The following is a 12,435-nucleotide window of genomic DNA, read 5'->3' on the forward strand; positions in this document are numbered from 1 at the left end:
GAATTACTCTGAGCCTATCATTTATGTCATGAGTAGTAAGGGATCTGGGTAAGTCATTTGAATTTTAGACTGATCAGTTGCTATTTCACAAAATTCCTGAAGTCTAGTCTCCATACCTTGCTGTCCAAGAGCATGTGCTGTACCTAAAACTCATTAATTGGCCATGAAACTTTTTAAAATTAATTGACAAATCTTCATTAGAGGTTCAATGATAATCACAAACAGTTCAAAAAATCTCCCAAAGGTTCACTACAATTAATGCTTCTAAATACTCGATTGGTCTCCATAGTACAATACTTTAATCAAATTTTGTTTTTTGGCAAAATGTTTTAGCAAGTTCTAGAGGAATAAAGCACTACATAAGGAAGGTGATCATATATTTTATCATCCAAATGGAGACACTGAATAGTAAAAACACTGAATTAGCAAAAAGGAGTGCTATTAATAATTACACAAAGACAACAAGCATAAACCAGGATTGTCCCAAGCAAACCAGTTCATAAGGTCCCCCTCTACACAAAGCACCTTATACCAAACTGGATCTTTATCCTTCTTGGGAATCTTATGTAAAAGAGTGAGGTTAATCCAAGAAGTAGTCAATGAGTATGTGGTCAGAAAAGGTAAGTGAAAGAGCTCTGTGCAAAGGTAAGAGCAAAGATTTAATTCCACACTAAAATGAAATCCAAACTGTATTGTGAGGTATTAAAACATGGCCCAAAGGTTCTTTGACATTCTTCACTGAGAGGTACAGTCTGTGTTCCCCTCCCCTTGAATCTGGTCTCTTCAAATACTTGATAAATAAAGTAGGTGAAAGTGACACTGTGCCAGTTCTGGGCACAGGCCTTAAAATACAGGCAGCTTCCACTTTCTGTATCTTGATGTTGTTCGGGTCATCTACTCCTTACTGATCTTCCTGCCTGCATGATCTATCAGTTACTGACAGACAGAGGGGTGTGGAAGTCTCCATCTACTACAGTGGATTTACCTATTCATCCTTTCAGTTGTATCAGTTTTTGCCCCATGTATTTTGACACTTTGTTTGGTACATACACATTAAGAATTGTTGCGTCTTCTTAGGAAACTGACCTTTCTATCATATGGAATGCTCCTCTTTATCCCTGATGGTCTTCTGAATCGTCAGAAGTGTCTGCTTAGTCTGAAATTAATATAGCTAACTCCAGTTTTCTTTTAATTAGAGTTAGCATGGTATATTTTTCTCTATCACTTTACTTTTAACCTGAGTCTTTATACTTAAGGTGGGTTTTTGGTAAACAACATATAGTTGGGTCTTGTTTTTTATCCACTTTGACAATAGCTGTCTTTTAATTGGTGTATTTAGACCAATTACATTCTAAGTGATTTTCATATAAGTGTATTAATAGCTATCCTGTTTGTAAACTGTTTTCTATTCATTGCATGTCCTTTTCCTTCTTCTTTTTCTGCCCCCTCTGATTTTAATTGAGCATTTAATATGATTCCATTTTATATCTTTTTAGTGAATCATATATGGATCCCTCATATCTCAGTCCAGCTGTGCAAAATGATGCCACATGGAGCAAAAACAAGCTTTTCCTGTCCGGCCCTTTCCCAAGAGTAGGTCCATGAGCAAAATAAATGATAGCTGTCATTTTAACTCTCTAGGCTTTGGGGTGGTTCATCTTGCAGTAATATGTAAGCAGAACATTCCTAAGACGGTCCTCAAGGCCTTGCCAACTTTTCAAAACTCAGTTCATACCAATCTCCCCTGAACTCCCAGTCACACGGGGCTCTCCAAGTCTGTAGAAAATACCAAGCTCTTCTTGGGGGTCTGGCCTGAAACACTCTTATCCCTGCTCTTTACCTGGTCGGTCACATCTCCTCCTTCAGATCTAAGTGTAAATGTCCGCTCATCAGCTAGGCTTCCCCTGTCCATCCATCTAAGGTATACTCATTGCCCGCCTCTCTCCCTCACATAAACATATATAACCCACCGCTCTCTATCTTAATTATTTCTCATAGCTCTCTTTTCCTCTTTGCAACTTAAAATTACAGATGTATCTGCTGACTCGAGTAATCTTTGCCTTCCCCACTAGGTAACAGGTTCCATGGAAAGAGAAACTCAGTTTTGCCCACCGTTACATACCCACTGCCTGGCCCAGTACACCGAACACAGTATGGGCTCAGTAAATGTCTCCAAGGGAAACAGCTCTTTTAAATGGGCAATGCCTCTATGCATTCCTTGTTTAGACCAGGGCTTCTCAACTTTGGCACAACTGACACTTTGGACCAAACAATTCTTTGTTGCGGGAGACTGTCCTGTTCCTTTGTATGATGTTTCACAACATCCCTGGCCTCTGGATGCCAGTAACACCACTACCGCTCCCTGAGTTATGAAACCAAAAATGTCTCCAGATATCAGCAAATGTATCCTGGTTTAAAATAAAAGGATGACAATAACAATGAAGCAACTCAGGAATGTGGGTTTGCTTTAGACTGAAACCAATCTTATCATCATGTCCTTCCTCTAGTCCTCCTCAAAAACCACTTAAGCTGAACTATGGGAGAGAGATTCTAGGAGCCCTGACATTACGATAATTGGAAATTTCTACACTAACTCTTTCAAAAAATTCCTCCACTATCCAAGGAATGCCTCCATTTTCACCAGCTGCACCACAGCTCTGAAGACAGGAAATATCACTGATTGTTTGGAGGGTCTCCCAATCAAATGATCAAAGACCCTGATAATAAAAATGGCTAACAGAGGCCAACATTAAAACACTGTCTAATAGAAAAGTTATCCTTGTACAGTTTGGTCTAATCATTGAAATCATGCTTCTTGCTTAAACAATATACTCATTGTCACTTCTGTCAAAAAGATTAGGTATTGTTTGTTTATCTGCTGCAAGCTAAATGGAACCAGCTGTACCCACGAACCAGCTCCTAATGCCTTACATTCTTCCTGAAAAGGAAGTCAGGGCTGAATCTGCAATTTGAATAGGCTTTAAGGTTTTTGAAAATAAAATTAGCAGATGTTGGTGGGTGGGCTATTATCCTCCTTGGAGCAGGTAAGGATAAGAACTCTACTTTCATCTGTACACAAGGAGCACCAGATCTGAAAATCACATGACACAAAGTCCATTCATTTCATTAGGTTTTTTTTTAAATCCAGTTTCTCTTGTACACTGTAATGCCGTATTTTGTGCATTAAATTACAAAGCTAACACTGATTGTATTATCGTAGTATGATGCCATTTTCATATCCTGTGACTAATAGTGTGGTTACAGGCTTGATCTTTGAAGTGAGCTGTGATAATAAGCCTATGGACCCAAAGTCTAAAAGAAATCAGAGCAGACCTAATGAGAAACAGAGAGTGCAGCAGAGCCCGTAAAATGTAATCAGATTTGCCTCTCTTTTGTACAGAGTTCCCGTTTGTGGGTACATAACCTCTCAGGATTCTGGAAGTCAGCATGATAGTCCAGGTGTCAACACTTAAGATTGAAACTTCAGCGAACCAAGAGTCCAGTGTTTTCCATCTGGGGACTTCTGACTTCCAGAATTCTTCAAACTCCTCCTGATAGTGTTTCAGTGGAGCTGACCTTCAGGGCCAGCAGTAAGAGCCAGCCCTTTAATCTCACATATTCTGAAAAGGTGGTTGACTGCTGCTGCCTTTCTTCTTGCTGCTGCTTGTTTTAATTAACAGTATTTCTTCCTCCTATTTCTCCTGCGGCTTTGAAGAGCTCTTTGAAATGTATTTAGTGTATTTCAGTCTTGGTTTGGCCTAGTCTCTCAATTTATGAGGTCGTTGAATTCAAGTTCAATGATTCAGCACAAATTGGCAGAATGAAATGCTAACAGAAGACTGGCATTTTCAATCACATAAATCTCGTGTTACATAAAGTGACCAAATTCCTCCATTGTTCTTACCGACCTCTGAGATAACAATTTACAGCTGGCACAGACCAGCGTGGGCCGTCTCCTCTGTTTAGCGGGCTCCCGCAGGAGTAAGGCTTTGGCATCTGCACCTCAACAGAAACTGAAGATAAGCAGAAAAAAATGACCAGAAATCAGGGTCATCTGGGGGAGGACTTAGTCTGAGTAAGTCCAATACTCTAATTCCAGAGATGGAACAAAGAGCAAACTTCTTCTTTCCGTAAATGACACTAGAAGCATGAGAAGGTCAAAAGCAAGGAGCTACAGCCTCGCACTCCTTTAAAGGAGGAGGGAGTCTGTCCCGGGCAAGAGTAAAGGTTTATAGCTTCTCACCACTCGGGGTGGGGTGTGGAACCCGGGAGGACTGGGGGTTCAGGCATGGGGTCGGGGGGAACTCGTCTGCACTCCACCCGCAGATCCCAGTGCGCTGAGGAACACACGGGTCCCACCGTACTCCAGGTCTGGGAGTTGAGGTAGCTGGTGCCCACAGCTCTTACCTACAACAGCCGGGCATTCGTGGGTGCTCACGCATCAACAACCCACCAACCCGTCCAAATTACATTATCTAATGCCAATCCCGCTTTAACACTCAAACATAACACTTTCGCTTTTATCAAAATGTGCACAATAATTCAAATAAATAATTAATTTTACTTTAAGGCCCTCAGGCTTTAAACAGATTTTGTGAAGAGTCTGGTGAAAATTTCATTCTATGTGGTTAGAGGACCAAGTCCCAAAAGGGAACTCTCCCAAGGAGTTCTACAGATATACACAGTGATGAGGGAGGCTTGATTTAGAAGCACATGAGGCTGTGAATTCAGTCACCACTGGAGAGCACACATTTAAATTACTTCAGTCAACCTCATCCTCTCTTCCTTCCTTTGGAAACCCCACAGCATTTTTACCTGGGCCTTTCTTACTGCATTCTATCTTATATAGAATACACTACGTTCTAACTTATGCAGAGTTCTTTACGTATATGGACCATCTCCCGTCAAGACTGTTAAGTTTCCTGAGGGCAGAATCTGTATCTAAATTCCCTCTTTTTCACTTACAGCATAGAAGGGGCATAAAAACAACATAACAAACACTCATCATTAATTAAATAAGCTAAAAAACTGTTAACGAGTCTCTTAATGTATTGATACAAATGTCCTTGGGAAACAGATGATTTCAAGGGGCTGAACTAAAGGCATTTTTAAATGCCACATGTTTTAAAATGTAGCATATTATACACTGCATGATTTTTTTAAATCGTATATTAAATGCTACAGGGATTTAGAAGAGAGAACATAACCAGGAAATCAAACCAGGATAAAGATTAGTAGCAAGAGTGATGATAAACTGCCTCCCTTCCCCGGACAGAAACACACACACGCACAAAGAAAGTATTAAGAAGCTGGAGAACACTGGTTTCAAAACAAAACAAAACAAATCTCTACTCAAATATAAAACTGTGGGAAGTTCAAAGCTTTTTTTTTTTTAATAGGAAAACTTATTTGTGAGTGTTGTATGTTGATATGGTTGCAGTTAACCAGCCACATTCTTTAGAGGCAAGCTCATTACCAAGGGGCCTACACAGTACAGGAATCTCAGTCAACTTCTCCCCAACCTATGTATCCCTACAGGAATAAGAAACTCAAGAGAATTCAAGAGTAATAAAAAGTCTTTGTACTTCTTCTCAGGTTTCTAAACAATGGCTGACAGCAACTGTATCAAAGTCAACAATTACACAAATCTTTTGATGAGGGGGATATCCTTTGCTCATATATTTGAACCATGAAATAAAAGATGACTTACATATATCATAAATGGAGATGAAGAAGAATATTATCATGAACACAATGCCAGATTAGTGAGGTTTGAAATTAATGAGTGTTACAGATTGAACTGTATCCTCCAAAAAAGATATGTTGAAGTTCTAACCCCTAAAACCTCAGAATGTGACCTTATTTGGAAATAGGGTCTTTACAGAAGTAATCAAGCTAAAATGAGGTCATTACAGTGGGCCCTAATCCAAAATGACTAGTGGTCTTACAAAAAGGGGAAATTTGGATGTGGAGACAAACACACCGAGAGAGAGAACACCATGTGACCATGAAGGCAGACATCAGGGTGGTGCATCTATGAGCCAGGAATGCCAAAGATTGCCAGCACACCACAGAAGCTAGGAGAGAGGCATGGAACAGATTCTCCCTTACAGGACCAACCCTCAGAAAGAAACGAACTCTGCCAATACCTTGATCTTAGATCTAGCCTCCAGAACTAAGAGATGATAAATTTCTGTTGTTTTAGCCACCCACTCTATGGTATTTGTTTTAGCAGTCCTAGCAAATGAATATAATGAGGTTTATGGCAAAATCCTAACTTGACACCTGTAATTCAATACACATATATATAAAATGCTCACCAACTGAGTATCAGGGGTATCTCTACAAATGCCACGCAGCTTTGTTGCAAGATAACGATGGCTGCTCTTGGTGTAGATGCTAAAGATAACGTTTAAAGATGGAGGCAGGGATGCAGACAGCTATGGGAAAGTGGTTAGGAGTACTGGAACAGGGATCCTAACATTCAGTTGACTCTTTAAATTACGTACTGCTTCAGGAGACACACCAAACTCAGCTCTCTTAATGTTGCTAGATGGCACGTAACTGTTGTTCTTTGGCCTGACCTTGCCACCGTAAAGCAAATAAGCACAAGCAGCCTGTCATCTCCTAAAGCAGCTGAGTGGTCAATGGCTTTCATCTCCAGCTGGAGGAAATTAAATAGTACATGTGACCAGCAAGCTTTAAACTGCTTGAGAAATGCTGACAAGATACATTGAGACCTTCTGGAGTGAAAAGTATTAACTGTCCAGAACTATCCTTCTCAAAGATTGCAGGTACTTAAAAGGCAGTCTTTCTTTTATTTGGGCATAATAAATGGAGAATGTTTCAACTATCTTTCAAGATTTTGTCATAAATCTTAAAGTTAAACATTTAAAAGAGTTATTATATTGCATTTGGAAATTAGCTGAGCGTATATCTTTGGTGGGAAGGCACTTCTTTATGGTGAAATGGTATGTTTGCTTCTGTTTGATCCACGATTAAAACAAATCAGAGCATCTGGGAGAACCATCTGGAATATTCAACAAGGATCAAGTCTTTCCAAGAAGGCCTTATCCTGTGGAAGCAGTATGTAAAATGGTTAGGAAAAGATGACCTCAAACCAGAGAGACATGAGCCAAGACAAGTTCTGTCACTAATAACCTGTACTGACTTGGATAAGTGACTAAATTTCTCTAAGCACCAAGATGTCTGGTCCAGCAGAGATGATAATAATATAAAAATGGCACCTTTCTTATAGAGTGTTGTGAAGAATAAATGAGACAATGAATATACCATATTTTATACAAAATAATTGCTTAATCCAGTGTAGTTTTCTTCACCTTATTAACATGAAAGGTGCAAGTAATTTCTACACAGTAGAGTACTATTTTTCCTTCGGAAAAAATACAAAAACTGGGGACACAACCACTATTGAAATTAACGCAACCATTTATGACATTCCATAATGCTTAAGAGACACAGTGAAGCCACTAACAGCTCTCTAGATTTTTTTTTCCTTCCCCATCATATTTTTTTTCTATTCAAATTTTTTAAAGGCTTTTTTTTGGGCAAATGTCTAAGAGTCAAAATTAATACTCAATTTTGATCTACAGCATTTCTGAATTTCCTTACTTACATATCTTCCTTTATCAGGAATATTGCTTTATCTTCTTAACTTGAAAACTATGAACAAAGGTATAAGACTACATTCCAGAAAAGCCAAAGAGTACCTAAATAAGCACATAGTCAAAATTTCCAATTATGTGTTTGTTTAGAATGATCCTTCAGAGAATTGTCTTCTCTGTCTCTTTAATTACTTAGCTTAGTTAGTAATTCAATTACTGCTGAGTAATTAGTTAGAATTTCCTATCTTATCTAATGAAATAAAAGGGAGACAAAAACAAGGATAGTTTAGAAAAAATTTTTTCAACACTATTTGGTATTGTTATTAAGGTAAAATGAGGCTTTTGTCTCCTGTAGTTATTTCAGGAAGAGTATTAAAAGTTTCTACAAGCTACATGCCACCAAATCTGTGCTCTTAATCAATATGGGAGAGGGAGGAGGCCTATCAGAAACATATAGGGGCAAGCATTTTAAGAATCCAAATCTGTGCCCTGACCCTGAGAGAGAATGTGGGGGAAGAGGAAAAAGGGGGGAAGAGTTGTTTCTCTGTGTGGAAATATATGCAGCATGATGCCAAAGGAGACAGGAAGAAAGAAAGAGTTTGCAGTTTGTTTAATTAAGTGACTTCTGAAAGATGGAGTAAAAGCTCAAGTTAAAAAGATGTCAAGAATAATCAATACATTTGGCTTTGTCAGATCAGTACTCTTTTCTTAAGCAAATGCTAAACCTCCATGAGAAATTAATCACATCATTCACCTGGAAATGAATTCTCATTTGAGGGTTCCAATGAGAGAAAGAGAAAACAAAGTTGGAAGAGGGGAAGGACAGAAAAGATAAATTGGACAGGTCTGCAAAACTGTTTGCTCACGAAGAAAACCAAGTCTACTGACTTTTACAATTGTTAAAACAATGACAACAACAATAACAACAAAAAACCTGAGGGAGGAAAATCTATTCTGTATTAAATAAAAATTATTTAAACATACTGTTACTTAATACTAAGAGAACAGGTATATTTTACATGTGAAATATTCAAAAATTAATGAACTTACTTGCTTTTCCCTTTGTATACTGTAGCATAAGATCCTTCTCCTAGTTTTTCCAGTTTTTCATATGAGTCAGCTTTTCCAAATTTGGGACTTGTTGGCTAAAAATGAAGCAGAAGGTAAACAAAACAGATTGTATCAAACTAATTAACAATGAATAACCCAATTTTGCTGAAAATGTAGATTCTGTCAGTTTTTAAATAACTTTTTTCTGATACAAGAATGTTTATTTTTAAAAACAACGTAATAAATATTCAGGGTACAAAACTCAGAAAATGCAAATGAACACAGTGTAGAAGTTTAAATTTACCCATAATCTAATCACCAACAGGGAGCCACCATTAACATTTTGATAGCTCTTCTTCTAGTGCTACCTGTATACTGATGATTGCTTTTTAACATAAATGGGACTACACTACAGACAGTGTTTTGTAACCTGCTTTTTCTTAACTCAATATATTATGATTATTATACAGTCTAAATTAGGGGCTGGAAACCAGCCCACTACTTATTTTCATATATCCCATAAACTTAGAAAGGTTTTTATATTTTTTTAATGGGGGGATACCTAAAAAAAGAATAAAATATCATAGCATGTGAAAATTGTATGAAAATCAAGTTTTAGTGTCCTGAAGTTTATTGGAACATAGTCACACTCATTCATTTACATATTGTCTTATGACTTTCAAGCTACAACAAAATTATACTTCCAACAGAGATCATATAGCCAACAAAGCTGAAAATATTTACCTGACCCCTGTCGTAAATCATGACTGTATAAAATTCAGTCATACAAAGTTACTCTTCTGTTACCTTTTAGCAATAATGCAAACACATAATCAAAATATTCAGATAACACTAATTAATACAAAAGAAACTCTCTTATGTCTACATACACCAATCCTTAAGGTTTAGCTGTAACAAAATCACTCTTCCTTAAGAAACTGTACATTCCATCATGACCATAGGAGTGCTAAGAGTGAGTGGTCTCATCACTCTTGCGGTGCTCAACTCCCACCCCAACGTTCACCAGAGAGCAAGAAAAAGGGAGTGTTGTCCTCCATGAGGACAAATTGCTTATTATTTTAATGTCACTGTAAAAAGATAATATCAAAACATATTAAAAATGATAATTATATAAGGAATTAATAACATTTTTAAAGGATTATGTAATCACAGTTATAACTACATTTATAAAAAGTTAATAATGCTTGTGGTACTCCGAAACAAACCAATTTTAGAAACTTAAGGAAAGAACTTCTTGCAGAAAGTTTATAGTACACTATTCGTGACCCTGAGCTCTTATACCACTTATGAAAAAACACAACATACTCACAATGAATCTGACTCGCATGGTTTATAAGGATTCTATTCGGCAAATTGAGCGATGCTGCTTACCTCCTTCCCCCCCCCACCAAATGCCACATAGTGAATGAAAAGATATTTTTCAAAAATAATAAATTAGAAATAGGAAAGTGAAACAAAAAAGAGTGTCAATATCTAACCAGATACTTAGAGGAATTCTAAAAGATAAAAAGTAATCAGAATGAAAACTTCAGAGAAAAGAATGGGGGAATTTAAAGCCCCAACATGTAGGGGAAGACTAGTACAGATAAAAGAAGCAGGAGTCTCTAGGTAAATATGAGACTTATCAACACAGGAGAACACATGATGTCCTCCCAAGCAAACTGCAGGAACATGTGGAGAGGAGACAGCAGAGAATGTGGGTATTCAGGCTAGAAGGGCAGAGCAAGGACGGAAGTAGCCAATGCCCAGAGAAAGTATGACATCTCTCGTACTTCAATCCCTGCTTCACTCACACAATCACTAGAGACAATTTACAGAAAACAGAATAAGCTGACAGCAATTCTAAAATACAAAAATGAGTACACAACCAAAAATCACAAATAATTTCAGGAACACCAACAGCTTGAAAGAAAAGTATAAAATTCAATGGGCAAAGAGATAAACCCTCGGACCTATGGTCACCTAATCTATGACAAAAGAGGCAAAAATATATAACGGAGAAAAGACAGCCTCTTCAATGAGTGGTTCTGGGAAAACTGGACAGCTACATGTAAAAGAATGAAATTAGAACACTCCCTAACACCATACACAAAAATAAACTCAAAATTGATTAAAGACCTAAATGTAAGACCAGACACTACAAAACTCTTAGAGGAAAACGTAGGCAGAACACTTTTTAACATAAACCACAGCAACAAATTTTTTGACCATCCTCCTAGAGTAATGAAAATTAAAACAAAAATAAACAAATGGGACCTAATGAAACTTAAAAGCTTTTGCACAGCAAAGGAAACCATAAACAAGATGAAAAGAAAACCCTCAGAATGGGAGGAAATATTTGCAAACGAAGCAACTGAAAAGGATTAATCTCCAAAATATACAAGCAGCTCATACAGTTCAATATCAAAAAAACAAACAACCCAATCAAAAAATGGGCAGAAGACCTAAATAGACTTTTCTCCAAAGAAGATATACAGATGGCCAACAAACATATGAAAAGATGCTCAACATCACTAATTATTAGAGAAATGCAAATCAAAACTACAATGAGGTATCACCTTACACCTGTCAGAATGGCCATCATCAAAAAATCTACAAACAATAAATGCTGGAGAGGGCATGGAGCAAAGGGAATGCTCATACACGTTGCTGGGAATGTAACTTGATACAGCCACTGGGGAAAACAGTATGGAGGTTCCTTAAAAAACTAAAAATAGAACCACCATATGACCCAGTAATCCCACTACTGGGCATTTACCCTGAGAAAACCATAATTTAAAAAAACACATGCACCCCAATGTTCATTGCAGCACCATTTACGATAGCCAGGACATGGAAGCAACCTAAATGTCCATCAACAGAGGAATGGATAAAGAAGATGTGCTACATATATACAATGGAATATTACTCAGCTATAAAAAGGAATGAAACTGGGGGACCTTCAAGATGGTGGAGGACTAAGACATGGAGATCACCTTCCTCCCCACAAACACATCAGAAATACATCTACATGTGGAACAACTCCTAAAGAACACCTAGTGAACGCTGGCAGAAGACCTCAGACTTGCCAAATTGCAAGAAACTCCCCACGTGCCTGGGTAGGGCAAAGAAAAAAAGAAAAAACAGAGACAAAAGAATAGGGATGGGACCTGCACCTCTGGGAGGGAGCTGCGCAGGAGAAAAAGTTTCCGCACACTAGGAAGCCCCTTCACTGGTGGAGACAAGGGGTGGGTGGGGGGGAAGCTTCAGCGCCACAGAGGAGAGCACAGCAACAGGGGTGCAGAAGGCATAGCGGAGAGATTCCTGCACAGAGGACCGGTGCCGACCAGCATTCACCAGCCCGAGAGGCTTGTCTGCTCACCCGCCAGGGCGGGCGGGGGCTGGGAGCTGAGGCTCGGGCTTCGGAGGTCAGACACCAGGGAGAGGACTGGGGTTGTCTGCGTGAACTCAGCCTGAAGGGGGCTAGTGTGCCACAGCTAGCTGGGAGGGAGTCCGGGAAAAAGTCTGGAACTGCCTAAGAGGCAAGAGACCATTGTTTTGGGGTGCACGAGGAGAGGGGACTCAGAGCACCGCCTAAACGAGCTCCAGAGATGGGTGCGAGCCGAAGCTAACAGTGCAGACACCAGAAACGGGTATGAAACGCTAAGGCTGCTGCTGCAGCCACCAAGAACCCTGTGTGCAAGCACAGGTCACTATCCACACCTCCCCTCCCGGAAGCCTGTGCAGCCCGCCACTGCCA

The 12,435-nt window shown here is 38.9% G+C and overlaps 1 protein-coding gene across 4 annotated transcripts in view; it reads right to left on the reverse strand.

Moving 5' to 3' along the window:
• Positions 1–12,435, reverse strand: part of CDK14 (cyclin dependent kinase 14) — a 563,146-nt gene that overhangs the window by 386,963 nt on the left and 163,748 nt on the right. For all 4 annotated transcript variants that reach the window (XM_082471983.1, XM_082471984.1, XM_082471986.1 and 1 more), the window contains one exon: positions 8,676–8,770. In XM_082471983.1, the coding sequence (XP_082328109.1) occupies positions 8,676–8,770 (95 nt within the window). The remainder of the gene's footprint in view (positions 1–8,675; positions 8,771–12,435) is intronic.

Source organism: Balaenoptera physalus, assembly GCF_965194825.1.
Source record: "Balaenoptera physalus genome assembly, chromosome: 8".
NCBI lineage: Eukaryota > Metazoa > Chordata > Mammalia > Artiodactyla > Balaenopteridae > Balaenoptera > Balaenoptera physalus.